This window comes from Panthera uncia, assembly GCF_023721935.1.
Source record: "Panthera uncia isolate 11264 chromosome C1 unlocalized genomic scaffold, Puncia_PCG_1.0 HiC_scaffold_4, whole genome shotgun sequence".
Lineage (NCBI taxonomy): Eukaryota > Metazoa > Chordata > Mammalia > Carnivora > Felidae > Panthera > Panthera uncia.
In genome coordinates this window covers 7,737,730-7,765,650 of record NW_026057585.1, presented here as the reverse complement: position 1 = coordinate 7,765,650, position 27,921 = coordinate 7,737,730, and the positions used below count along the sequence as shown (strand labels likewise).

Genomic DNA, 27,921 nt, shown 5'->3' with positions numbered 1-27,921 from the left:
ATAAGCCTTTTATATGATTGTAACTGTAACCCAGATTCAGGATGTATCTATAATCCTGCAGTGTGCCTTTTATTTATTTATTTTTTATTAAAAAAAATTTTTTTTACATCTATTTATTTTTGAGAGAGAGCACGAGCAAGGGAGGGGCAGAGAGAGAGGGAGACACAGAATCCGAAGCAGGCTCCAAGCTCTGAGCTGTCTGCACAGAGCCCGACATGGGGCTCAAGCCCATGTGAGATCGTAACCTGAGCTGAAGTTGGACGCTTAACCAGCTGAACCACCCAGGTGCCCCTGTAGTCTGCCTTTTAAATTTACCATTATATTGTAAAACTTTCCATACTTCGTAATTATTTTAAACAGCTCTATGATTTTTCTTTGGGTGGATGAATCATGTTTTCCTTACCTATTCCTCTGCTTTGGGGGCATTTAGATGATTTCTCACTTTCCACCGTTATAGACGATGCGGTAGTAGTTTTTCTTTAAAAAAAAAAAAAAAAAAAAATTTGTTCCCTAGGATAAATTCTCAGGTGTTTGGATTCCTGGATTAAAGAGACAAAAAACTTTTTCTCTCTTTTCTTTCTTTCTTTTTTTTTCATTGGTTTTCAGCAACTGCAAGCAACATCCCTTAAAAGCTGCTTCCCTGTGTATTGTTCTTGGGACCAGCAAACTGGCAGTGGGGGCTGGGCACTGTCTAGGCTGTGGGATGGGAAGTCACTTCCTCCAGCCTGAACCCATGCAGCGAGGCTGTGGCCAGGAAATGGCCAAGGGCCAGGTCTCTCCCGGCTCTGGTTTGCCTGCTGCTGTGGAAGGGGTTTGGCCTGCCCTGCACCTGCCTCCCAGACACCCGGGGAAGCTCATTGCTGCCTGGGCAGTGCATTTAACACTCAGACACTTCTTCCTTGGTCACTCTGTTCCATAACAGAGACCCCAGAGGAAGTGGTTGCCGTCATTTATCTTCCAAGATCTTTGGGTTGCATTTGACAGTAAATCTCTTTTTTTCTCTCCACTTTTCCTAGAATTTGTTCCTGTCGAAGAGCGGCTCCTGGATCTCCAGACCCTTTGCAGTCTTAGGAGGCGAGTAGGTGAAATTCCCTACCTCTGAGGAGAAACACTGCCCGCTCCTTCATCAAGAGCAAGCTCCCCATTGCTATGGATACCGAATCCACATACTCTGGATATTCTTACTATTCAAGTCATTCGAAAAAATCTCACAGACAAGGGTATGTAAGCTCTGGGTTGTTCCACATTTCCTTCTGGGGACACTGGCGGGTGGGTCCAGATTTCAAGAGTCACTTTTCAAATGGCAAAGCCAGGTTGCAGGGCTGCTGATGGCTGGAGGTTCAGTCCATGGTGCGTGAGAAGCTGCTGGACGTTAAGGGCATTTAACTCGCACTGGGAGTAACTATACCACCAATTTATATTTTACAGCTGCCATTACGGTTGACGACCTTAAGTGTTCACAACTGATTTTATTTTATTTATTTATTTATTTTTAATTTATTTATTTTTAATTATTTTTTTTTAATGTTTATTTATTTTTGAGACAGAAAGAGACAGAGCATGAATGGGGGAGGGTCAGAGAGAGGGAGACACAGAATCTGAAACAGGCTCCAGGCTCTGAGCTGTTAGCACAGAGCCTGACGCGGGACTTGAACTCATGGACCGCGAGATCATGACCTGAGCTGAAGTCGGCCGCTTAACTGACTGAGCCACCCAGGCACCCCACAACTGATTTTATTTATTTATTTTTTTAATTATTTTTTTTTTAATGTTTATTTATTTTTGAGACAGAGAGAGACAGAGCATGAATGGGGGAGGGTCAGAGAGAGAGGGAGACACAGAATCTGAAACAGGCTCCAGGCTCTGAGCCATCAGCACAGAGTCCGACGCGGGGCTCAAACTCACGGACCGTGAGATCATGACCTGAGCCGAAGTCGGCCGCTTAACCGACTGAGCCACCCCGGTGCCCCACAACTGATTTTAAATTAAAGTTTCTCCCTGCAGTGGAAATGTTTTTCATTTCTAAGTGCCTCTCATAGATGACAGTTCTCCCAAAGCTTTACCGAGAATGTAAATGAAAGTTAAAAAAAAAAAAAAAAAAGTGTTAATTTGTTGCTTTTTACCCAAAGCTGCTGACTCATTGTCCACTAGGCATTTGCTGTGAGGTTAATGCACTAGGTGGTGGGATTGGCCTGGTGCCATATCTCTCTCTGACTAGTTTTCCCAGTGAACAGGCCCAGGTTATGAAAAAACGCCATCCGAGGTGATGGGGCCCTGTTGCCCTCCTCTATGCAAAGTGCACAGGTCTGCACTGGTGTGCCTAGAGCCTGCGGTATTCCAGACCTGCAGAATGTTTGGTGAGGAAAGGAACAAGGGAAGGTAGGAAGGAAGAAAGGAAGGAAGGGAGGGAGGGAGGGAGGGAGGGAGGGAGGGGTGCTACTGTAACTGGTTAAGAATACAGATGGTAAAGTTGTAGTGCTGTGTGCTGCCTCTTACTTAGACTCCTCACCTGTGAAATGGGTATAGCAGTACCCTACTTACAGGGCTAGTGAGAGGATTAAATTAGATTGTGCATGTAAAGCGTTTAACACAGCACAAGGTAGGAGGTCACTATCCCGTGGCCGTATCAATGCTGTTAATGGCCTTGGCATGTCAGCATTACATTCAAAGGTCCCAACTGGCCACAGCCCAGAGGTCCAGCTGTGGTCACAGCCCAGTGTGGGCTGGGAACAGTAGTGGAGGTGGTGTTTCCCTGACCAAGCAGTTCCTCATACAAGCAGCTGAATGCAGAGTGGGATTTTGTTTTGTAAAACAGCAGTAAGATGTTTCTGTCTAGTTGACTTACTCGTTGGTGAGCCCACACGGATTTACACAGGCAGCGGGAGGTCTGGGAGGATATTCTCCAAGCTGTCCGCAGCGGTCACCCACAGGAAAGGGTCCAGACACGAGATGGTGACTGATGGCAATTTTGTTTACGCTTTATCTTTCTGTACCCATTCAGTCTTCCCTAAGGGTGTGTTTCATAATTAAGAATATGAACGGAATGAAAGAACATAAAACAAAAATCTCTGAAGATTGTTTAATGACCCGAGACAATGTTTATGAATCGGTGTTATAAAAAAACAGGAGTCAAAACTTTGCACGTTACAATAGTTACATATTCTTATGAGAAAATGAATGGTAACATTGACGATGCTTGTCCTGTTTCTGAGTATCGGGTTATTAAGATTTTGATTGTTGTTGTTGTTTTTGAAACCTCCATTATTTTCTAAATGTTCATGTATTGGTCTTTTAATCCTAAAAATGTGGGGCAGGGATGTGAATGAGCTTGCCCCAGACCCTGGGTAAGCCTTTCTGGCAGCATGTGGAACAGAAGCCTGCTGAGTGAGGCTTCAAGTACCATAGATGAGCCCAGATCCCGAGAAAGTCAGAAACCCTCTGGTGATCAGAGATTCATCACAAATTTCAGCCGCTGGGTACATGTACCAGACGAGTTCTAAAACACCAGAAACAGCTGTTTGGAAACATCAGATCTTTGGCTCTAGCTGGAGAAAGCCATTCCCTTGTCAGTGTGCCAAGCTTCCCTTTTCCACATGGTGGTGACAGAAGTAGGAATTTGGGGTTCTGTTGGTGCTTGGAGATGAATCGGGGAAGACGTGTTCTGAGTAGGAACCACCTCTGGCCTCCCCTGCCTGTATGTGTGTCTCAACTGTCACACTTCAAGGCCCCAGGCTGTGCTCTGCTGTTTCCTCCGGCCTCTCAGGGGCCCCCCAGAAATTGATACAGCAGTGCTCTCGTGGTGACTTTAAGAGACAATAACTTCCAATTAAAACAGCCTGCGGAATTCTTAGTGCCTTTTTGGACCCATGCGGAAAGTCTTTGGCGAATGATAGCACAAGCTGAGACTTTTAATAAAGCAATCAAGGAATGTTCCTGAATACCTATTTAGAAAAGCTCTGGGTGAAGGGATGGGGAAAAACAGCACCCACATGCGGTGAGTTCTCTGAGAGCCCTGGAGGGTATGGTAACTGACGATGGGACCCAGCCTGTAGTCTGTGGATGGTGGATGCCAGGGAGTTCTTTGTCCGGGCGTAAAGAATATTAAGTGGTAATAATACCCCTCACTGGCGCATAAGCAGGCCCTAGACCCAGCCAAGGGTATTGTGTCCCCCAGGAGTGTCCCCGTGAAGGCTGCTCTGCTCAGGGATTTGTCAGAAATTTGAATGAAAAGTAGGAAAGGGGAGGGACCTTGGTTTTTGGTAATTTTAGTAGGCCCCTAACTCAGGAATAATGAAGTGTAGCAAACTTGATATGCCCAGTGACTCGGCGATCATCTTTGGGGGACTGGCTGGGTTCCAAACAGATGACAAGTGACTCCTTTTTAACAAAGAGGTCAGTGGTCTGGTTTTGTGATGTCTGCTGTCTCCAGAGGGTGTCCAGTTAACTTGCTGGGAAAATGGTGCGGACTTCAGCTGACCTTGCCTTACCTTTTGCGTTTCTGGAGTTACATGCTACAGCTATAACAGTGATGCTAAGGAACCCTTGGCAGGTACCTGCTAGGACCCTCAGGCTAGGATCCTCGTGTGCTGAAATGCATTGTTCAAAAGAGGGCTGCCTGAGCAGTGAGGGAACTGGTGCTTTTGTTCCCAGGCCGCCCCAGAGTCAGTTTGCCAGGTGCCCAGCCCTCCCACCCGACTCCATGCCGACCGGAAGCGGCCAGCCAGCCCAGCAGTCAGCAGAGAAAGGACAGGTAGTGGGTGGTGGTAGAGAAGGAAAGGGAGGAGTGACTGGTGGGGCCGGCTTTCCCCAAATAGAAATAGACCAACAACAGACACAGAGCTGAATAGTCTACCCAGGAAATGCCGACTGTGGTGGGAACGGAACAGGAATTGATGGGGGTTCTGGCTGGAGCCAGGGCGTTTTACAGCAGCCCCCAAGGGCTCAGCTCTAGAGCCGCCTGGGTAGATGCGTTTGCACACACATACACACACGCAGGTACAGACACGTGCTGGGGCCTCCTGCGTGCCGTCGCTGGCTTCTCCACCCTCTCGCCCGCACGCACATGGGACAGTTACACTGATCTGGACTCTGATGGGCAGATGCTGCATAGAGACCGACTCACAGGTAAAGACACCGGTTCCTGTGGCTGACACAGCTGCCCGGCACACCGGTGATCCACACCACTGAGGTGGAGCCGGAGACCCTCCCTGGCGTGCATGGCTTTGTCACAGCCCTCTTGTGGCTTGGTGGCCTTACCCACCCCCCTGCTTCAGTCTCCTGTTTCCACTCTTAGATCCCGCAAACAGCGGGGAGCCCTCTCCCGGAGTGCACTCGACACGGCATTTGGAGCCGTAGAGATGGACATGTGAGCACCCACTGTAGTGAGGCGGCCATCCTGCGGCTCAAAGCTCTGCACCCTGGACAGCACCGAATGGCAGTAATTTTGTTGGACTTCTCCATTTAGGACTGGCTCCGACACCTTCCCGGAGCGGTAACTCACAACCGGTGATTTTTGTAAAAGCCGTGTGACCACGGGCACCGGCCCAGTGTTGACAGACCCCGCTGCTGATGCTGTGTCCTGACTCAACGCACGCTGGCCTGAGCCTTGTCCCAGCCTCATCTGCTTAACACTATTTTAATAAAGAAGCCACGCTACGCCGCAACATCGTGAGGCCAGGCGTTACACTCACGGCTCCCATTATTGAGCCCCTGTTGTATACAGGCATGTCACAAACAGCCAGGCTGCCAGACAATCACCCCCAACAACCTCCTCCCCAGAGCATTTGGGGGGAAGCACCTTGCGGCAAGTTTCCCCGGACCGCCCGCATCTTAATCACCGGGGGTGCTGGTGACAAATGCAGATTCCCATTGTCTGCCTGCCAGAATTCCCTAGGGGTGGGGCCAGCGAATGTACCTAAATCCCATCCTGATGCAGGTGTGGGAAGCACTGGTTTAGGGTATCTGGCTCTGGGGGATGAGAAACCTTCCCGGGGTTATCAGATAGTAGACTCCTGTCTGGTTTACCTCAGATGTCACCAGGGGAATGGTTAGGCTGTCACTTCTCCTTTGGGTGCTGCGGGGCCCTTTAAGAGCCGCAGGGGTGGAGGTGGTCAGGTTGATGGCTGGCCCTAGAGAGGCTGTTTCCATCCCTGGGTGCCTCCCCACTTGCTTTCTGCCTTGGCAACGTTCAGGCTCAGCACTTGGCACTCAGTGAAAGAATTTTGATTTCCAGTGGAATTTGTGCTGTCACAGGATTTGACCCCTGGGACTAGTGAATAGATAGATGGGTTGGGGGAGCATGTGACTTGGCTGACGGCGGAAAGAGTGATGGATGGGAAAGCGGTTGGGGATGGTGGAAACACAGGGTGGAAGGGGAGGCTCCTGGGTCTGGCTGATGGAGGCCCTGGGGAGCGGGGGTTCTAGGCTTCGTCTACACTCTTCATCCTGAAGACTGCGCAGGCGCGTGGGAAGGCTCTCCCAACTTGTTTTTTGTTTCGCACACTGGGTCCTTTTGAAGTGAGTGTCTTCGGCAGCCCAGAGCGTTGGACCCATCGCTTCGTGCTGTCCAAGTTCACAGTGCCTTTGTGGCTGCCGGACGTAGCTCCACAGGCAGATTTCTTGGCTCCGGTAGTTCATCCAACAGAGGGTGTCAGGATGAGCATTAGGAATGTTCGTGCCACCAGATCTGCAGATCAGCGCAGCGTAGCGGGTATGAGACGCGGTGGTGGGAGCAGACCTGGGTTCACATCCTGCTCTGCCGCTCACTACGACTTTGGGAAGTCAGTTAACCTCCATGACCCTCAGTTTCCTCATCTGTAAAACAGGGACAAGACTACCAGCCTCAGACAGTCACTGTTAGGATTGAATGAAGTTAATGAATTAAAGCACACCGTGAGGTGCTCTCTAAGTCGGAGTGGGAGTGGAATGATTGGCACTGATGGATGCATCTCTAGGTAAACAGACAGATTCTCTGCTGTTGCCCTCGTAACCTGGTTAAAATAAAACACCCAAGTTGACCAGAGCATGTGTATTTCTAGACTCTAATTTAGCAATAGATTGGGATGATAAGTTATGCTCTAGCAGTTGGAGATGCTGTCACTGAGAACTTCTGGGACCAAGAAAGCCTCCCTGCTCTTTGAAGGAAATAACCAATGATTATCCTAGGGAGGTACTGATAAGGTAGGAGTTTGCCCCCAGGAAGTCTGCATGTGATTTTGTTTGGTAAATGGTAGGTTAACAGGACACTGTGGAGACGGAGTTGGATTGTGTATTAATAGCTCCTTTTATATCTCCTTCTTCGAGGCCCCTGTACTGAAATCTGCATACGTTATCTGTGGGGTATGATCATTATCCCCATGTCAACAGATAAGGAAACTGAGGTTTTCAGAAGTTAAATAATTTGTGCAAGGTCGCACATCGAATAGGGGCAGACCTGAGATCTGACTGATGTCCCCAGAGTCTATTTGTGCAGTGCTCTGTCCTGCCTGGGGGGCCTTGGGAATGAGGGCAAGTGTTTGAGGGAGGACTGATGTCAAGGAGGCCCTATAAGACCGGAGGTTGAGGGAGCTTACTCTTGGCCACCGAGGGGATCCTTTGGGCGGGGGGGCTCCTGAACTGAGTGTTCACAGATGGGGGTGGGAGTCCCAGTTTCCGTAGGTGGTTAATGGCCAGGTTGTGACCACACTCAGCTTCACACAGTAGTTGATCCCTGTTGTAATTTCAACATTGACCCGAGGCAGGGTGTTCTCACGGTTGCCCTGGAAGACCACCCAGGAAGTGCATCTGGGGTAAAATGAGGCAGCAGCCTGTTTTCCGTAGGAAGCCTGAACATACACACACATAGACAGTTGCACCCCTTGGTGTCATTTGTACTAGCTTTTTGTGTTCCTCTGGGTCCTTTGGACTCAGCCAGAGCCTATGGGAATGACTTTCAGTTTGAATTTCTAGGAATGAGAAGTAAATGCTGGTTTAGAATTTCCTTTCTTCTTGTGTTATGCAAAGGTGTAGGGTGACAGTGTGTCCCAGATTTTTTTGGACAGACCAAAGTGTAAACATTTTGCAGTGTTGCCCCCACAAGAAAGTCCTAGAAAATGAATTTAGGCAGATTGTAAGCAAATCAAGTCAGCTACAGAAATTCTAAAATTCACAATGTTAGGCTTTGAAAAGGTGTATTTTCAATTCTACTGTTGAGGGTGGAGTGACAGTCTCTGTGTTGGGTCTTTGGATGGCAGGAGGAAAATACTAAGTTGGGAGTAAAAATGAGCTTATTCCTTGTAGGCGGGTGGCTTGGGTGGGTATTGGCTGCGTGCGTGTGTATATGTGTGTGTGTAGAATTTTTCTAAGCTCAAAATCAAATCTGCAATGTATTTTGATGAGAAGTGATTCACGTGGTATAAACGTGCCAGCTGATGATCAGTCATTTTTGTTTTTTTCAGGGAGAGAAATAGAGAGAGACACAAATCACCCCGGAATAAAGATGGCAGAGGGTCAGAAAAATCTGTCACCATTCAAGCTCCCACTGGAGAGCCCCTGTTGGCAAACGATTCCACTCGGACAGAGGAAGTTCAGGTAAGGATCAAAGGCAGTCTGTAAGCACACTGCCACTGGATCAAGACTCTTTTCAGTAAATGTTTTCCTAAGTCTTGTTGCAGTAGGTTCTCTTGGGTTTTTATCTTTATTTTTCTAGCATGATAATTAGTTTATCTATGTCTCGTGGTTTCTTGTTGGTCTAAGGACAGCCTGTCCTGCCATTGGCTGCCTTGGGGATTGTTCTGAAATGCGATTGGTTGGCCTGCTTTGACTATGGTGTTGAAAAGAAGCCAGCCGGGCTGATGACAGGGCAGAGAAAGGGAAAGTTACAGGCTGTCGTCTCCAGAGACTCGTTCCAAAGTGGAACGGTATGGGAGGGAAGGAAATGTCCTCTCTAGCAGCCCTGAGTGGCATGGAGAAGAAGAGGTTCAGAGAGCCCAGACTGACCGCTAAGAGATATATGAAATAAATCGGGGGCTGGACACTTAGATGCCCGGTAGGAAAACCGGGAAGAATGAAATAGGCCCTCAGTCACAGAGAAGGGACACACACATATCAGGCAGGCTGGGGGCTGAGCAGCAAACTGTGGGGCACCTCAGCGTCTGGACAGAGGCGTGGAGCGTTGGGGTCTGTGGCAAACTAGAGAATGCATTTCCTCTGTTTGGGAAACAGAGCAGCAGCTCCCCAGCTCTGGACACGTCTTACTGCTCAGGGGTGCGGGAATTCTGTGTTTCTGGGTGTACTGGTACTTAAGAAGAGCGGGAAATCAGGATTTTATGTGAAGTCACCCAGTTTTAAAATATTGGCAGTGTATTAAAAGACACCGTGTGGGTTCTTCTCTCTGGGTCCTGACTATCTGGCAGCCCGCCTGAGTTAAATAAACATCTGAGCTGTACTCAGAAACACGCTTGCCTACCTTCCACAGCTCTTGAAATACATGCACGTATAGCCTTGGCCCCGAATAGACCGATGTGTGCTCACACCTGCAGCTGCACACATACGTGCATCTTTAAGCAGACAGAGGCACTTGAAATTGGGATTCCTCAGAGCACACGAGGTGCTCTCAGAACCCAACGCTCAGCTGTGGGATGAAGGTGGAGTTTGGCCAGTGATGAGTAAATGCCGTTAGTAGGAACGTCGCACTGTCTGCCACGGCTCTGGGAGGGCCAGAGGGGTGGCCTTGGCTGGCTGACCCTGAGATTGGACGCCCTTGAAGTGCTGCAGGGTGGCAGTTTCCTTCCGCATGTGGATTCCGCAGTGCTGGCGGCCCGCTGGGAGGACATTTCTTCTATGCCGCTTCTCTACACCTTGGAGCTCACCGGGAAGCTGTTTGTGTTTACACTAAGTTGATGTGATGGGAAAGGCCCTGACATGGGTTTTTGGAGGCGGTACTTCTCCGCAGCTCTGTGACCAAGGGCAGTCATGACCTTTGTGGGCCTCAGGCTCTTTAGATAGCAGATTTAGAGGATCTTAGGTCCTTTCTGTTCTAAGAACCCCAAGCTTCGGAGGACGCTTCGGACAGCTACGCTCTTTAGGCACAAGGTGTACATCCATTCTTTAAATGTACAGGGGATTTAGTTAGAAACGCTGGCTAAACCATAGCAGTGTGGTGGTCAACGAAATGACCACGAGACACTAGGAATAATTACTTCCACACTGATTATCAACTGAATATTAGGCCCAGTACACAACATGGAATCCAGTATTTACGTTTCACTCTTTCTAGGTGTTATAAAGTAAGTTATTTTATGTAGGCTGTGAACTCACCTTATATTACAAGTTGTTGATTTTTTTTTTAATGTTTGTTTATTTTTGAGAGAGAGAGAAAGACCGAGTGCGAGCAGGGGAGGGGCACAGAGAGAGGGAGACACAGAATCCAAAGCAGGCTCCAGGCCCTGAGCTGTCAGCGCAGAGCCCAAGGCGGGACTCGAACTCACGTACCTGCAAGATCGTGACCTGAGCCGAAGTCGGATGCTTAACCAAATGAGCCACCAGGCTCCCCACAAGTTGTTGATTTTTGATGTTGTGGCTATTTTTTCCTCTATATCGGTGATTTTTTTTTTCACTGAAGGAAATTTACCCACAGAAATGAACAGATTTAAAGTGTAGGGTTTGAGAATTTCAAACAGCTGAATAAACCCAGAGAACTTACACTATTGATACATATGTTTTTATTCCTCTACAAAGTTCTCATGTTCTCCCCAGTCAATTCCCGTCCCCACCCCCACCTCTTCAAGACAGACCCTGTTTTGATTTCTACCGCCATAGATTGGTTTTGCCTGCTTTAGAATTTGATATAATTGGGATCGTACTCTTTTGTTTCAGACGTTTTTTAGTCAGCGTAATGATTTTGAGATTTACCAAGTTCTGGTGTGTTTTAGCAATTCATCCTTTTTTATTTTCGCTGAGTAGTATTCTGTCGTCTGAATATACTACAGTTTGTTACCCATCCTTCTGGTGATAGATAGACATTTGAGGTGTGCCATTTGGGGCTACTGTGAATAAAGCTGTTAAGAACATTCTGGCACGGGTCTTCTTGCGGATGTGTATTTTCATTGATTTTGGATAAAACCGTGGGAGTGTCATTGTTGGATCATACAGTTCAGCATATAGTGAAATTTGTATGACCAGACCCGTTTTCAAGAGTGCTTGGACCATTCGGTACTTCCCTCAGACATGTGTGAGTGAGTCTTGGTGGCTTTTGTCTGTTGTCCTAGAGAGTTTGTGGTATGTGATACTTGTAACCTTCCAAGTCGAAGACCTGTTTGTTCATCGGTCAAGACCATTGCCACCGCCCACCAGTCCTTGTCATAGCCTATCTGTTCATAGATCATGATTCTGATCATTTCTAGATCTAAGGTTCTTGTTCAGTTTTGAGATCCCAATTCTTGCTGATTCAGCTATCAACTTAAACTAGATTTTTCAAAGTTGGTGTCTTACACATGAATTTCACCCAGTTTGTCCCTACATCAGACTATTTTCTCCAAGTTAAATCATGTACACAAATCTCTGAGGCAAAAACCTCTTTGGAACCCCTGTGGCTTTTCATTGCCTTTGTAGTGAAGTCAGGTTTGCTTGCCAGCAAAATAGCAGAATTGTTTGAAAATCTTAACAAGTGGATCTTGGTAAAGGAAGAGACTGCTTGCTCCAAATGGAAGCTACCTCAGACTTTAAAAAGAGAGAGGAAAGCACAAAAGTCAGAGACACTGCAATAGTCTGGTAGTTCTGTACCCTCGATATTCCATGTGTCAGTGAGAATGTGTGTTTAGGGAGGAAGTTTTTTGTTTTTTTTTTAAATTTTTTTTTCAATGTTTATTTTTGAGTGACAGAGACAGAGTGTGAGCGGGGGAGGGGCAGAGAGAGAAGGAGACACAGAATCCGAAGCAGGCTCCAGGCTCTGAGCTGTCAGCACAGAGCCCGATGTGGGGCTTGAACTCACGAACCCTGAGATCATGACCTGAGCCGAAGTCTGATACTTAACCGACTGAGCCACCCAGGCGTAGGGAGGAAGTTTTGCGTTGTCCTGGCCTTCCATACTTGAATTTGCTTAGGTTGCTCGCTGAGAAACATTGTCACGGAGTGCTTGACGCTGATACTTCTTGAAGAAAAAAAAAAAAAATAGCTACAGGTTAGCTGTGATTTGTACATGGCAGTGAAGGTCCCTGGCTCTTCAGAGCTGCTGGGGGGTATTATAATACCTCGCTTCCGGAAGTTGGACTCTGTTGGCCTTCGTAACCCAGCCATGAACTGAGGCGAGAACACAGAGTTTTCTTATGTTACGGGTGAGCCCTCACATGTCAGTCTCACGGCGGGATTGCTTATTGGGCCAAAAAGCCTCTCCGGAGATTCCAGCACGGGGGATGATAATCCACATGATAAGATGAATCCCCCAACAAACACACCAAAAGGGTAGACTGCGTTTTCTCTGTTTGGAAAGGTCAGTATATGACCCCCTTGGAAAAATGCCAGTGAAAACCGTTCAGGTCAAAACCTCCTGTATTTGAAGACTTAAGCCTCCGTTTTCTGGGATGCCCGTGGGTGTGAGCTGGCTCAGAGAGGAGGGCCCTCCGTGGGCACTGCGTGTCCAAATGCTTGCTTCGTGGCTTTTGCCAATGACCTGCCGCCTGTGGCTCTTCACGCTCCCTGTTTGTGTTCCCCGTCAGGATGACAACTGGGGAGAGACCACCACGGCCATCACAGGCACCTCAGAGCACAGCATATCGCAGGAGGACATTGCCAGGATCAGCAAGGATATGGAAGACAGCGTGAGGCTGGATTGCAGGCGCTACCTGGGCCTCACCGTGGCCTCGGTCCTTGGACTGCTGGTGTTCCTCACCCCCATTGCCTTCATCCTGTTACCCCCCATCCTGTGGAGGGACGAGCTGGAGCCTTGTGGCACAATTTGTGAGGGACTCTTCATTTCCGTGGCGTTCAAACTCCTCATCCTGCTCATCGGGACCTGGGCGCTCTTCTTCCGCAAGCAGAGAGCTGACGTGCCGCGCGTCTTCGTGTTCCGTGCCCTTCTGTTGGTCCTCATCTTTTTTTTTGTGGTTTCCTATTGGCTGTTTTATGGGGTCCGCATTTTGGACTCTCGGGACCGCAACTACCAGGGTATCGTGCAGTACGCGGTATCCCTCGTGGACGCCCTCCTCTTCATCCACTACCTGGCCATCGTCCTGCTGGAGCTGAGGCAGCTGCAGCCCATGTTCACGCTGCAGGTGGTCCGCTCCACCGACGGCGAGTCCCGGTTCTACAGCCTGGGACACCTGAGGTAAGGGCTGCTGACTGACATCTTTCTAGGAGGCCGCACGTGAGGGGTGAGGACGGGTGCCAGGACCAGAGTCTGACTCCTTCCCTGAGGTTCTGGGAAGACGTGTGTGTGTGCATGTCCGTGTGTGTGTCTGGTGGGGGGTGTCCCTGTCCGTGGACTTTCCTGACTGCGGGGTGGGGTGACACAAATGCTGCCTGTCATCCAGGCTGGAGTTTTATTGGGCGAGCTCTCAAACACAGCAGCTCCCAACAGAGCTGGAGGAAGGATGCCTAGTGATGGCTGCTGGCCTTGCCTCTGAAATTGGCCTGTGGGCAGTGGACAGAGTGGCCAGCACCTCCAGGCTGCTCAGAATCGCTCATTATTCCTTTGTTTTCCGCGCCCAGAGGCGTCCTGGTCTAGGCACTAAATTATATGGCCACCCTAGTGACCCTCCAGTAACGAATCAGGTGCAGGTTGGAGACCCTGAACTTGTGAGAGTTGAGTGTTTTGAAAATGTACGTATGTGGGACAAAGTTAGAAATACATTGAGATGTCATACTTTAAATCTGCGTATATAATCTACTTGGTGGTCAACTAAAAAAGCGGTGGTCGCATTTTATCTCATTTATTTTATTTTTATTTATCCCGACATAAGCGCTTCGTGTAGATTGTCACGTTTAGTCCTCACAGAACCCTTTGCTATAGGTACTCTTCATCCCAGTTTTTTTTTTTTTAATTTTTTTTACGTTTATTTTTGAGACAGAGAGAGACAGAACATGAACGGGGGAGGGTCAGAGAGAGGGAGACACAGAATCTGAAACAGGCTCCGGGCTCCGAGCCATCAGCACAGAGCCCGACGCGGGGCTCGAACCCACGGACCGTGAGATCATGACCTGAGCTGAAGTTGGCCGCTTAACCGACTGAGCCACCCAGGCGCCCCTCTTCATCCCAGTATTACAGATGAGGGGGATTAGGACACTTAAACAATGTGTAGAAACTAGTAACGGCTGGCCTTCGTTCGCAGTCACCTAGTTGTCGTGAAGCTGGGCCTAGGTTAATGCCCTCATCATGGTATGTCTCACTTTGTGTGTACGGGACTATTTGTCTGTTTTCTCCCACCAACTGAGGAAGGGGCTGAGGACAGGGGCTGTGTCTCCCTCTCATTGCACCCCCAGTGTCTGGCCCCGGAGCGTGGCATACAGCCGGCACTCACAGGGCTCCCGGTGAACGGATAGCCTGGGATGACCGACTTGGCCATCTCGTCGGGCTCCCCTGCCTCCTCGGGCGATGTATGTTGAGGTGTGTAACCTGCCTGGCACCTGGTGAGCCCTTAGTTAATTGTGGCCATTACGGCCTCTGATCGTGCAGCTGGCAAAGCAGCCAGTATCGGCAGGCGCACCTTAGTGGATATCAGAACAATGGGCTTTGTCATAGTTCTGGCTGGGACACAGGAAGGTGGCCCAGCCCTGGTTTGCAGCTGGGCCAAACCGGCTCAGTGTTGGCACACACCCTCTTTCATTCCTCTGGCTTCACCTGGGCCACCCCAGGCCTGGGCGGGGGGGGGGGGGGGGGGGGGGGGGTGGTTAGCATTGGAAGCTGCTGCCATCCTGACCGGTCCTTGGAGGGAATTGGTGTCTGAGTCACGCGCCCTGCACAGCAGAATCCTGTGTTTCGAGTCCTTCGCAGATGCCCGTGGGGCTGTGAAGGCAAGTAAGCCGCTGCTGCTTGTTCATCTCTGCTTTCTTTCCCCCTGTTTTGCGGTGGAGAATGACCAGCAGACTTGCATTAGACACCTGTCAGGTGCGCAGCCCGGCACTGGGGCTCCTGATGCGCGATGGCTGCCTTCAGGGCTCTGTTGCGATGCTCCTGGGGCCCACGGACCCTTCCCGGTTGTTCTCACCATGACCGACAACTGCCCAGCCTCTCCCTGCCAACCCTGAAGCCACTAACCCCAGCCCCCAGGGAAACCCGAGGGTAGCACCTTGCCAGCGGCCCCGGGGGGGAGCATGCTGAGGGGGTGCCCTGGTCTTCCTGGTGGCTTCTCTCCGGGCCCTTTGTTTTCCTCCTCTTCCCGCCTTCAGTAAGGCCCTCTTTGTCCTCAGGTGGAAACCCTGCTTCTGGGGTGGAAAGGTGGCTGGGGAAGGGGAGATGCCTTTTCTACACGAATGCCTGGCAGCCCCCGTGACAGCCGGTCTGTGCGAGCTGGAGCGGGCTTGGCACCTCTCCTGCTGGCACCGTGTGGGCTCAGTCACCCGCCGACTCTTGGGCTAAATCTGGTCTGCGCCCAGCGGTGGCCGGAAGAGTCACGGGGCCAGAAATAGAACTTCTAAACCCTTTCGTAAAGTGTGGAAACGGGAGGGGTGGGGGAACCAGAGAGACAAAGAGCGAGGCCAGGAATCAGATCAGCTGATGTGCGCCGCCCTTCTCCCCTCCCTTTATGTAAAGCCTTCCCCGTGGCAATGACCTGACGGGCTTAGGTGCAGGGCCACTGTGAGTTCTTAGTTCTTGTTTTGTCCTCAAAGATGATTTTCTTGAATCGACTGAGCTATTTTTGACAGTTGTCAAAAGAATGCCTGTTCTTTCGTTTCTCGAAGCAAATATGCTCCTCGTTAGCTCTCACAAAAGGCACAGTGGCCCTGTTTGTTGGCAAGAATGGAATTATGGGCTTATTTGAAAACTTCCAGAAAAATAAAAGATTATTGTGGTACAAAGTGAAACGTTGTCAATAGACTAAGATATTACTAACGTTTGTCCAGTGCCTTGGGGATGACAGGGGGCTTTTTAGATGTCTGCTGTCATTTCCCCTCTCTTGCCCTGCCAGGGTGGGGCAGGTGGTATGGGGCTGCTGCCCTTTACAGAGGAGAACCCAGGGTGCCTAGGTGGCTCAGTCGGTCTGACTCAGGTCATGATCTCATGGTTCGTGAGTTCGAGCCCGACATCAGGCTCTGTGCTGACAGCTCAGAGCCTGGAGCCTGCCTCACGTGTGTGTGTGTGTGTGTGTGTGTGTGTGTGTCTCTCTCTCTCTCTCTCTGCCCCTCCCCTGCTTGTGCGCTCGCTTGCGCTCGCTCGCTCTCTCTCAAAAATGAATAAACGTTAAAAAAAATTAGAGGGGAGCCCAAGCTGCACACAGATCAGGGACCTGTGTGCCCTCCTGAGGGTCCCACCCCTCCCCTGCAGCACCCTGGGTCTCAGCACATCTGCTTTGTAATTATGCATGCACACCTCCCTGGTCACTTGTTTTGACCTCATTCTCACAATGAGCTGCTGACTTTTCCAGGATGTCACCAAATATTGGTAAGTTTTGATCTGACCACATTTGGGGAGAAATCCAGAAGAGAGACAAATGGCATTTGATTATCATAGTTAATATATTTCTCAGTTTTGAGCTCTTTAAAGCCAAATGCTGTGAATGTTGGAGCATAGAAGCCAGTCGAATTGACTGAATCTGAGATGTAGGACAGCAGTTTACAGTGAAACCCTAAGGTAACAATCACCTGGTCCTTACCATGTGCCGAGCTCCTTCTGCGCTCCTAACAGAACTCATTTAATCTGAACGGTCCTGGGGGAGGCACCATCATCCTCATCTTCAGAGGAAGGAACTGAGACACAGAAGAGTTAAGCTGGTTGTCTGCTTGTGACTGTGGGAGCCAGAGTTTGAGACCAGGCTGTCTGGTTCCAGAATGTTCTTAACCTTTGGATAGATGCGTCCATATTCGCATCACTGCTTTAAGAACACGTGAACGAACTCGTCACCAATTTGGAGTTGTTCACCGTGGGCTAGGCTGGGTGCTGGCGATTTTTTTAAAATAACGTGATTCTACTGAACTCTCAGCTGCAGGGCTGGAAAGGAGAGAATGCAGAGAGGATTGCCAGAGATGTCCGGCTTGCGCTCTGCAGCCATTCCGTAGCCCATTGGTTCTTTTTGTTCAGTCAGTCAGCACACAAAACCTGGGCCTTGAAACCATAGCGGTAGGCAGCCGACGCCCCCAGCCACCTCGGGCTCCCATTCTCAGAGTCTGCTTGTTCTTACTTTGCATATAGTTCTAACGTTTACTTACCGACTTCTGTACCTCAAACAAGTCCACAAGTAACACATTTCAAGTGAGAGCTGCTATAGGGAGGCATGTGAACATCAAGGAAAAGTGGTAGCCGGGAGTCATCAGCAGAGAGACTGGAACCACAAAAGCAGGTAGAACTCTTGCCTGTTGACAGTGACCCGTGTTCTGTGAGATATTCATTTGGCTGAAGCTCTGTTGTACCTAATTCAGCGAGCAGGCTTTGACTGTGTGGGTTTCTAGGCATGCTTCATTCACTGACGTGGAGAGTATCTTATAAATTGGTGCCGACCCTGCACCTTTTTATCAAGGGTCTGGTTACTGACCATAGAACCACCTGTGCTTTAGAAGAAATGATTCACGGATTGCTTTTTGAACAGTGCAGGTTTATGGTCATGCATGATCGTAGCATTGCTGTGTTGAAAGGGGCTGTCGTGTCCCACCCCCAAAATTCACAGGTGGAAGTGAGAAACATGTCACTGGAGAGTGGCGAAGAGACCGTTTTTATTATAAAGTGGCAAGGAACTTGGCTGAACTGTGTTCATGTTCTGGTGTTCTGTGGCAGGGAGAACTTGTGAATGATGGAATTGGATTTCTAGCTGAGGAATTTTTTTAATAGTTTTTTTTTTTTAATGTTTATTTACTTAGCATGCATGCCAGCGTGTAAGCAGGGGAGGGCAGAGAGAGAGAGAGGGAGAGAGAGGATCCCAAGCAGATGCTGCACTGTCAGTGCAGAGCCCGACCTGGGGCTCGATCTCATGAACTGTGAGATCATGACCTGAGCAGAAATGAAGAGTCAGGTGCTTCGACTGAGCCACCCAGGAGCCCCGATGTTTAGCTGAGAAATTTCTAAGCAAGGTGTTGAGGATGCAGCTTGGGTCCTCCTTAACTGCTTATAGTAAAATGTGACAAGGAGATGTGTTACAGAAGGAGAGGTCGTTAAGCAAAACGGAATCCAAACTTGAAGGTTTGGAAAATTTTCAGCTTATTCATACAGCAAAAAATGATGAAGTGGATACTAAAGAGAACAACATCAAGGGTGTGGTCACACAACTGTTTGATGTTTTCTAAAGTTTATTTGTTTGTTCGTCTGTTTATGAAATCTCTACACCCAATGTGGGGCTCGAACTCATGGCCCCGAGATCTAGAGTTGCGTGCTCTACCAACTGAGCCAGCCAAGCTCTGTTTGATTTAATCCGGATTTGATCAGCCATTCCAGCAGAAGCCAAGAATAAAGATGGGAAGATGGATTTGTCCCAGTAGTAACACTGTCACCTGGGACTAACGGATACAGAGAAGGGGGTGTAGAATGAAGGAAGGCTGAGAACATGTGTTATCCTCATGAATAGGGAGGAATGACCCCAAAGATGATCCAGAGATCATCGGGCTGCCACTCCCACTACAGGCCCAGGGACCAGGTTCCTTTCTCATTGGCTTCAGAGGTTGTGTCCCCCACTTGGGGCCACTGCTGAGAGCTGCTTGGGCAGGGCGAGCCCTGAGCCCCGAGGACACCGTGTTGAACCAAAGAGGATTACCCTTAAGATCAAGATCTTAGGATCTAATGGAATTGGCCTTGCTAGGTTTTGGACTTGTCTGGGACCCATCAACCCTTTCCTCCAGTTTCTCCCTTTTGGAATGAGAATGCCTATCCTATCCCTATCTCATTAATATATTGGAAGCACATAAGTTGTCTGGTTCCACGGGTTCACAGCTGGAGTGGGATCTTTGCTTCACTGTAGGTTATACCTTGAGTCTCAGCACTTACATGAGACTTTGCGCTTAGGGCTGGTGCCGGAATGAGTCAAGACCTTCTGGGCTGTTGGGATGGAATTGGCATATTTTGCATGGGAGAAGAACATCAATTTTAGGGGCCAGGGGTGGAATGTTATGGATTGAATTGTATCACCCAGAATTTATAGGTTGCAACTCTAAACACTGTGTGGCTTTATTTAGAGAAGGGGTATCCGAAGAAGTCATTAAGGTTCAGTGAGGTCATAGATCTGATAAAACGCATGTTCTTATAAGAAGAGACACCAGAGAGCTTACACACACACACACACACAGACGCGCGCGCGCGTGCTCTCTCTCTCTCTCTTTCTCTCACCCCTGTGCTCACGGATCGAGGAACGGCCATGTGTAGATATCATGAGAAGGTTGTCATCTGTAAGCCAGAAAGAGGGCTCTCACCAGAAACTGAATCGGCCAAACCTTGGTCTTGGACATCTGGGCTTCTGAACTCCAAGAAAATAAGTTTCTGTTGTTTAAGCCACTCAGTCTATGGTATTTTGTTATGGTAGCCCGAGCTAAGACGGGAACATGACACAGTGGTGACTCTTGAGCCCAGAGCCCCAGGAAACCATGGGATCAATGAGCGCAGTTCAACCCTGATGAAACAGAGCTCATATTGTCCCTTCTCTGGCTCACGCCTGCGTCCTCACAGCTCGAGTGGGAGCCTTGCTTCTCTCGAATGCACTTGAGTTTTCTAGTTAGAAGTGAGAAAGCGAGAGTCTCTGGGGGAGATTAAGGTTATTCCAGTAATTCCAGGGCAGATCTACCTCCCCTTGAAATCCTAGGTCTGTGATCCTGGGTCAAGAGATATCCAAGCTGGTAATTACACCGCCGATCAGATTTGACCGTCCCGCTGAGCTGTGGGCCCTCCCTCTCACATTCAAGACTGGCATCAACGGGTTTGGTTAGGACCCAGCACCATTGGCTGCAAAGCTGGGGAGTGTTTTTAAGTGACCACCGGGGATTTTGGTTCATGTCATTTATGATCATGGTTTCGTACACAGTTTTCATTTTTAGAGAGATGTGTTTTGTTTAACTGCTTTTCATTGAAGACGTTTGCCAGTCCCCTAAAAAAGCAAAGGATAAAAACGAGTAAAAGCTGAGGAGTAGAGTGGAAAGGTTTTTGCTCGGATCTGCGTTGCTGTGGGAGAATTGTGAGGGCTGCCGTTTGCGGTTTGGCCCGGGGGTGCCTGTTCGAAGTGGCTGTAATGAGGGTGTGAGACGCTGGACACTGCAGCCCTGTGTTTGGACAGCTGCCTCTTGGCAGTGGCCACAGCTGGGAAGGCTTCCCTCGCACAGTGTCTGCCCGTAAGCCCTGCTACGAGCCCCTGAGGGGCCAACCCTCACAGAGTGCAGCCACCGAATGGCCAAGGAGCCCGTGGATGCAGAACTGGTCTAGATGGCCTTCCCATGGGGCCACAGGTGGCTAGGACATGCCAACACACAAGAAGGCAGATGGACAGGTGTCTGCATTCCCTGTCCTGCAGAGCCACTGCCCGGCTCCGCTCTGTGCCCGTTTTGGCTCCGTCTCTGCCGGCAGAGATCTAGTGGGCCAGGCTGATGGCCCTCAGAATTCCCGACTTTTCATGCTCTGCTCCCGTGGTTCTTCCCAAGGCCAGAGGTACTGAGGCTGAGAAATGGGAGGCTGGCTAAGAGAATGCCAGTCAGGCATCCCAGGTGGGTCTGGAGGTACCGTAGTTCCTATCTAAATCTCTGTCTTAGCCCCAAGCAGGCAGTTGTCTTTGATGTTTATCTGGTGTGATTCAGCTCAGTAATTTGAAACGTTGAGAAAGCTGAATTTCCATCCCAGGCAGGGCCGGCAGGTGCGGCCCAAATTGGACCGTGCAGGGAGGTGGCGGTGTGATGGGGTCGGTGCCCTGTCCCGGAAGCAGGGCTGCGGACTCTTCGGGCAGACCGTGGCAATAGCCAAACCTGCCGCTTACAGGGAGGCGTGTCTCAGATTTGCCAGCATTTCTGCTTCGGGAAGGGCCGCCAAGGGGACAGCCCGCCATGACGGGATCACCTCAGAAGGAGGTCTCAAGTGTTGACGCCACACTCAGAACCGCCCGCCCCGTGGATCATGGCACCGTGGCCTAAAAGGGCAACACGCGGGACAGCGTTTTGTTGTCTGGCTCCTGAGACCAGAAGAACCAGGCCGGTGCATGTAGCCGTGAGCTACCTCTCGTCCTCCCAGACTCCTCCCAGGGAGGGAGACCGTGGTCTCTGCACATGTTCTCAGTGTGGTCTGCCTGACATTCGGGAGGGTATTTTCCAGGGTGATCGTTTGTTAAGAGGGGGGACGTAAAGTGCAGAGAGAAGGGCCCCGGTGCTCCCCCAGACTGCACTTTGGAGGCCATTCCTTGGTGACCAACCCCCTTTGAGCTGCTCCCGGCCTCTAGTGTCTCTGCCTCCTGATGGGGAGCCCCTACAGGGCTTGCGTGCAGCCCCATTTGGTGCCTATGCCAGGGACACTTTCCAACCCATAAATATTGATTCAGAGAACTAGGTTTCTGCAGCTTCTGTGTGGCTGGGGAGCCCGCAGGCCGGGGTCCCCCCCGGGAATCCACGCAGCCTGGAAGGGAGCCTCCCTGGGCCGCGCCAGCGGGACAGGGTCCCAGCTGTGGGGCCTCCGTCAAGGTCGGCAGTCTGCCTCCCATCCCAGGATCTCAGGCAGCAATGTGTGTCGCACCTGGCCCATTGTGACAGAGTCCCTGAAAATCCAGGCTTGTGCCCGACTCTTTCTACCGTCCAGTCCAGGTCTGTCAGTAAACACAAGCCGTTTCCCATTTTCGCCCCTCCCTGTCCTCAAGTTCCAAGGTGATCATTGCCTGTTCCCTGTGTGGGATTCGTGTAAGCCACATCCCCAAAGGCGGTCTCGAGACAAACATTTTAATTAAAAGGCAGGAGGGCCCAGAGATGCAAACGCTCGTGTGCGCGGTTCCCAGGAGAGATGGCAGCGGCATTGAGGGGCTAATTATACTCGCGTCTCTGGGACTCGGCATGAACATTGCTGCACCTTGTCCTGACTCCTGGTCACCCCAAAGTCACTTTATCTCTACATCCAGGCCAACAGCGAAGGCCACGCATCCAAGCTGCGGCCTTGCTGACTCTTGTGGGGAGAAGTTAGTCAGAACTGAGCCCATCTGCCGGCTCGCCCACACTGGGAGTTGTCCCAGAAAGTCGAACCATTTTAGCGTTTTCTCAAAGACCCCGGGTTCAGGCCTAAAAAGCCGCCGCCGGATCAGGCACGCCTCTAAGAGTAGTAGGAGAGAGGGAGGCCTTGGTTACTGTTAGCATCCTCTGGATCTTCCTGGCCGGCTCTCCCTCTCTCCTACCCACACACTCCCTCTCTGTCGCGCTGTCCCCCCCTCACCGTCTCCGACCTTTGCCATCCTCTCAGCCTGGCCCTGCTCTTTCCCTGTTTCCATCCGTCTTGCCCTAAATACAGATGTGTTCACTTCCTAAAGCTGCGGCGGGACCACAGACTGGGTGGCTTAAAACAGTTTTCTCTGTCCGTTCTGGAGGCTGGGAGTCTCAAATCTAGGTCCTGGCAGGGCCGGGCTCCCTCTGAATCCTTCCTGGTCTTCCTGGCTTCTGCTGGCCGTCCTTGGCACTCCTTGGTTTGCGTCCACGTAAGCGCAGTCTCCGCTCTGTCATCACGTGGCGCCTTCTGTGTGTGTCCCCTTTTCTTTATAAAGATACCAGTAGGACCTTAACTCACTGTAATTACATCTGCAGGGATCCCATCGTGAGGTCCTGGGTACACACGTGGATTTGGGGAGACACTTCACCCCACCAACAGGGTCTCAAAGCTGTTCTGTGACTCAGCAGGGTGGCCCTGTCGCTGTTACTGTAGTTGTTTGGGAGGGTTGCTTCACACCAGCCTGCTTTGCCCACACCCCTTCCTCTGCCTGGAATTCACCTTACAGCCCGTTGTCCGCACGGCGTGGCCATCATCCATCATTTAACGCTTAGAAACTCCGCTTCGCCTCCGCCGCAGATCTTCACCTGAAACCCTCCACCCCTCCCCTGGTCACAGGTTCTGTCACAGTCTGTGGGTCACCACCGACGGGAGCTTAAGCCTCTTAAGGTTCTTTTCACATCTGTTTCCAGGTCCTTGGGATCTAGCGGGTGCTCCTAACTCATACTAGCCTGTGAATGGTGTTGGAGAGACTGGTTGTTAGGATTTTTTTGAGTGTCAGCATCCTTAGCTGGCTAGTAGAGTAATGAGTACTTGCCCTGAAAGCAAGCCCTTGCGGATTTTGCTGTGACTGGAACCCTGCCTCTTCAGTGCCTTCCTGTCGGCACACACCGAGGTAACCAGATTAATGGCAGCTGTCATTTACGTGGGGCACTAACATGTAAGAAATGCTTCCACGTTTTTCACGCATGAAGAAAGCTGTTTTTGTTGACAGAGCTAAAGGGAGCAGATGAATATTTAAAAAGAAGTGGCTAGGGGCACCTGGGTGGCTCAGTCAGTTAAATGTCTGACTTCAGCTCAAGCCACGATCTCACGGTTCGTGAATTCAAGCCCCGCGTCAGGCTCTGTGCTGATGGCTCGGAGCCTGGAGCCTGCTTCAGATTCTGTGTCTCCCTCTCTCTCTGCCTCTCCCCTGCTCATGCTCTCTCTCTTTTTCTCAAAAAATAAATACACATTAAAAAAAAAAAATTTAAGGGGCACCTGGGTGGCTCAGTCAGTTAAGTATCCAACTTCAGCTCAGGTCATGATCTCACGGTTTGTGAGTTCGAGCCCTGCCTCAGGCTCTGGGCTGACAGCTCAGAGCCTGGAGCCTGCTTCAGATTCTGTGTCTCCCTCTCTCTCTGCCCCTCCCCTGCTCACTCTCTCTCTCTCTCAAAAATAAATACACGTGCAAAAAAATTTTTTTTAATTTAAAAAGAACTGGCTAAAACCTGCCTGAGGCCTCCCCACCTGGCCCTGTCAGGGGAGGGCCTTTCTAGCTGCCCGGAGAGACATTAAAGCCTGTAAAGCGCGAGGATCTCAGACCGGCTGAGCTCTAAAACCTGAATATTTCTGATTTTAATAGCATGTCTTAATTTAATTACGGAAGCCACAACCAAATCGAAGGAAAAGCGAACAAAACAGGGAGCTCTCTGTGTGTGCATGCGTATGTGTGCATATTTGCATACACGCGTTTCTAGGCCTCGGTGCCCTTATTTGCGCAGGAAGAGAGTTAAAAGGGGGGAAGTTTATGGCCACAATTGTTTCCTTCAAATATTTGATGAGCTTTCACAAGAAAGGAGGGTTTGGGTGCAGAAGGAAGCGGTGGCAGGACCCCTGGGTAGAACTTAGAGGAAGGTCATTTCAAGGCCAAGTGAGAGAGAACTTTCTTTTCACAGAGAGGCTGGTTGCCATCCGGGGCGCCATAAAGAGAATCGGTATGTGGATTGGGAGTTTGGCCTAGACAGACTCAGATTTCTTTGCTTCTTGTGTCTCTGCCTGGGTGAGCATTAAGGTTCTCTTCCTTCTGCGAAGAGTAACATTTTGTGATTCAGGGGCAGGGAAGCTTAGGTCGTGCTTTCACCAGAGACGCACGAAGAATCGAGCCAGCAGCCAGCCTCAGCTCTTTGCTGCCAGATGCTCATTGCCCTTAGGAGCGGGACCGTTTGCATTCCATGGCCGTGTGCAGTTCACAGATGCTTTTCCTGCCCTTCCTTCATTTGCTCTTCGGGACATCCGCACGCAGCCCTAGGTGCTCTCTGGCGTCTCGGCTCCGGGGACCGAGAAACAGGCCCCGGAAGGGAAGGGACTGTACAGAGCTACAGGGCCGCGGCAGCAGATTTGGGGTCTAGGCCTTCTGACTCTGAGGCTGCTCCTCGTCCACAGCGTGTGTCATGGGTGCCTCCCGGGAGCAGGGCCCGGTTTGCAGGAGGCTGGGGTTGGCAGGAGACGCTGCGTAAAAACAGGCGGTAGCGCAACTCTAGGGTCTGAGGCAGTAAGGAAAGCTGTGCAGAGGGGATGTGTCCTGGCTTATTTCCTGTGGCAGCGCCCTGTGGCCTTGCTTCAGGCCAAGTACTTCGGAATGTAGTATCTCATTTAATCTTTCGAACGTACCTGAAGGGGTGCCTAGGTGGCTCAGTCAGTTGAGCGTCCAAGTCTTGATTTTGACTCAGGTCATGAGCTCACGGTTTGTGAGTTCGAGCCCTGCGTTGGGCTCGCAGCCTCACTGTGATTCTCTCTCTCTGCCCCACCGCGACTTGTGCGTGTGCGCGCCCTCTCTCTCTTCCTCAAAATAAACTGTACAAAGATTTTTATTTTCATTTATTTTAGAGAGAGAGCACACAAGCTGGGGAGAGGGGCAGAGGGAGGGAGGGAGGGAGGGAGGGAGAGAGAGAGAGAGAGAGAGAGAGAGAGAGAGCGCCTTTAGCAGGCTCTGTGTTCAGTGCAGAGCCTGATGCCAGGCTCAATCCTATGACTCTGGGATCATGACCTGAGGTAAAATCAAGAGTCAAATGCTCAACTGACTGAGCCACCCAGGTGCCCCTAAATAAATATACTTTAAAAAAAAAATACACCTAAACCAGGCAAGCAAGCAACTCCTCCTTGAGAGCAAGAAGGTAGAGGTCTCTGGTTTTTCTCCCAACCTAAATGCCAGCTGACCTTAAAGTCTTGGAAAGCCATAGAATTTGTATTTGTCTCCATTGATATTTAAGCTCAGGAGTTAAGTACAGGTGTCACCAGACTCCAGTCAGATCCTGGCGTATTTGGATCTTGCCCTCTGTCCCTGGAATTAAAAAAAAATTTTTTTTTATGTTTATTTATTTTTGAGAGAGAGAGCGCGCAAGAGCGAGCATGGGGAGGGGCAGAGAGAGAGGGAAACAGAATTCGAAGCAGGCTTCAGTCTCTGAGCTGCAGCACAGAGCCCAATGAGGGGCTCGAACTCACAGACCACGAGATCATGACCTGAGCCGAATTTGGATGCTATTTATTTTTGAGAGAGAGAGAGAGAGAGAGAGAATGGGGGAGGGGCAGAGAGAGAGGGAAATATAATTGGAAGCAGGCTCCAGGCTCTGAGCTGTCAGCACAGAGCCCGATGTGGGGCTCGAACTCACAGACTGCGAGGTTATGACCTGAGCCAAAGTTGGACGCTTCACTGACTGAACCACCCAGGAGCCTCTGGTTCTTTTCTTTTCTTTTCTTTCCTTTCCTTTCCTTTCCTTTCCTTTCCTTTCCTCTTCTCTTTTCTTTTCTTTTCTTTTCTTTTCTTCTCCTTTTCCCAGTTTTTTTAATGTTTATTATTTCTGAGAGAGAGGGAGAGAGCAGGGGAGGAGCAGAGAGGCAGACAGAGGATCCACAGCGGGCTCTGTGCTGACAGCGGAGAGCCCAGTGTGGGGCTCGAACCCAGGAAGTTCAAGGTCAGAGAATAAGCGACAGAGCCGAGAGTCGTGCTGTCTGGGGCCAAAGCCCGGTACCAGCTGCTCTGTGCACACGGTTTCCCACAGCAGAGATGCGGAGAACAGTAGCAAGCGTAGCTGTGTAGGACATTGATTTGGTTTGGGTTTGGGCCTTCAGAGTTCATCTTTCAAAAATGTCTTTCAGGTTCTTAGGAACTAAAGCACGAACTCTGCTCCCAGGTGTTTGTCTCTGCCGCAGTGCACGGGCAGGGCGAGCCCCTTGTCTCTGTTCCCACGGCAGTCGTAACAGACGCCAAAGGCCATGACACGTCTCATTCCACCGTCTTTGTCCTGAAAAGAAAGTGGGCCAGTAAGGCAACATTGTCAGCAGTGAGTTTCACATTTAAAAGTGGCTGTCGAGGGGCGCCTGGGTGGCTCAGTCCGTCAAGCGTGCGACTCTTGATCTCGGCTCAGGTCATGGCCTCACGGTTCCTGAGTTCGAGCCTCGCATCGGGCTCTGTGCTGACAGGGCGGAGCCTGCTTGGGATTCTGTCTTTCCCTCTCTCTGCCCCTCCCCCGCTAATGCTGTTTCTCTCTCTCTCTCTTTCAAAATAAAAATAAAAAATTTTTAAAAAGGTAAATAAAGGTGGCTGTTGAATTGCCTCAGACATGTGTGCTGACCCGTTGCAGGCCTGTCTTTCCCACGAGTTCAAGTTTGGGTCAGCCTGGGCCAAGCAGAGTAGAGGGGTGTGCTTTCGCTCTGGCAATGATGTCGGCTCTTCTGACCCTAAATATTCCATCGTCCGTGTGGTCTGTCACATACCTGGCATTCCTGTCCGTGTCTTTACGTGCAGGTTCAAGGGAATTTCTGTTACAGTTCTGCCTATCACCGTGCTGTTTTCCACAAATCCGTGTGGTCTGTGAGCAGTTATTTCCCTGGATCGTGATGCAGGGGTGTGTGTTGGAACACGATATTGATTGAGCTCAGCCTTCTCTATCTTGCGGGGGGGGTGGTCCTTGCCGTGGGTTTTGGGTGAGGCCATGTCTATAATCTGTACGTCAGGCTCCACCTGCCTATAATACGGGGTTTCTGCGTGAGGGTTGTTTAGTCAGATTACTAGTTCTCAGAATATGACAGCGATAAGAGAGATGGCAGGTTTCTCACCAACTTGATTGTTCTTGCCCCCGCTCCGTCCCCAGAGACCGTCCGGTCTGGAGACTGGGACTAGTTGAAAGATTTGCTTTTCTCCATCTCTGAGGCCCTTTTTGCCTTGGAAACCCCATGGTTTTATGAAATGCATGCTCTGGACTGATCATATGCCTGTTGGGATTCTGGGGTTTCCTACAGGAGCAAGTTGAGCCAGTGAGTAGTATGTACTTGGGGGAAGTCATAGGAGGTGTCCCTTGCACACTGGGGACTTTGATGGCCTTGCTGAAGAGGGAGAG

The 27,921-nt window shown here is 50.3% G+C and overlaps 1 protein-coding gene across 1 annotated transcript in view; it reads left to right on the top strand.

Annotated features, from left to right (window-relative positions):
- VANGL1 (VANGL planar cell polarity protein 1) overlaps positions 1–27,921 on the top strand; it is a 56,244-nt gene that overhangs the window by 7,774 nt on the left and 20,549 nt on the right. Inside the window, exons 2-4 of the mRNA XM_049618380.1 lie at positions 1,017–1,220; positions 8,436–8,568; positions 12,693–13,300. Coding sequence (XP_049474337.1) covers positions 1,150–1,220; positions 8,436–8,568; positions 12,693–13,300 — 812 coding nt within the window. The 5' untranslated portion in view covers positions 1,017–1,149. The remainder of the gene's footprint in view (positions 1–1,016; positions 1,221–8,435; positions 8,569–12,692; positions 13,301–27,921) is intronic.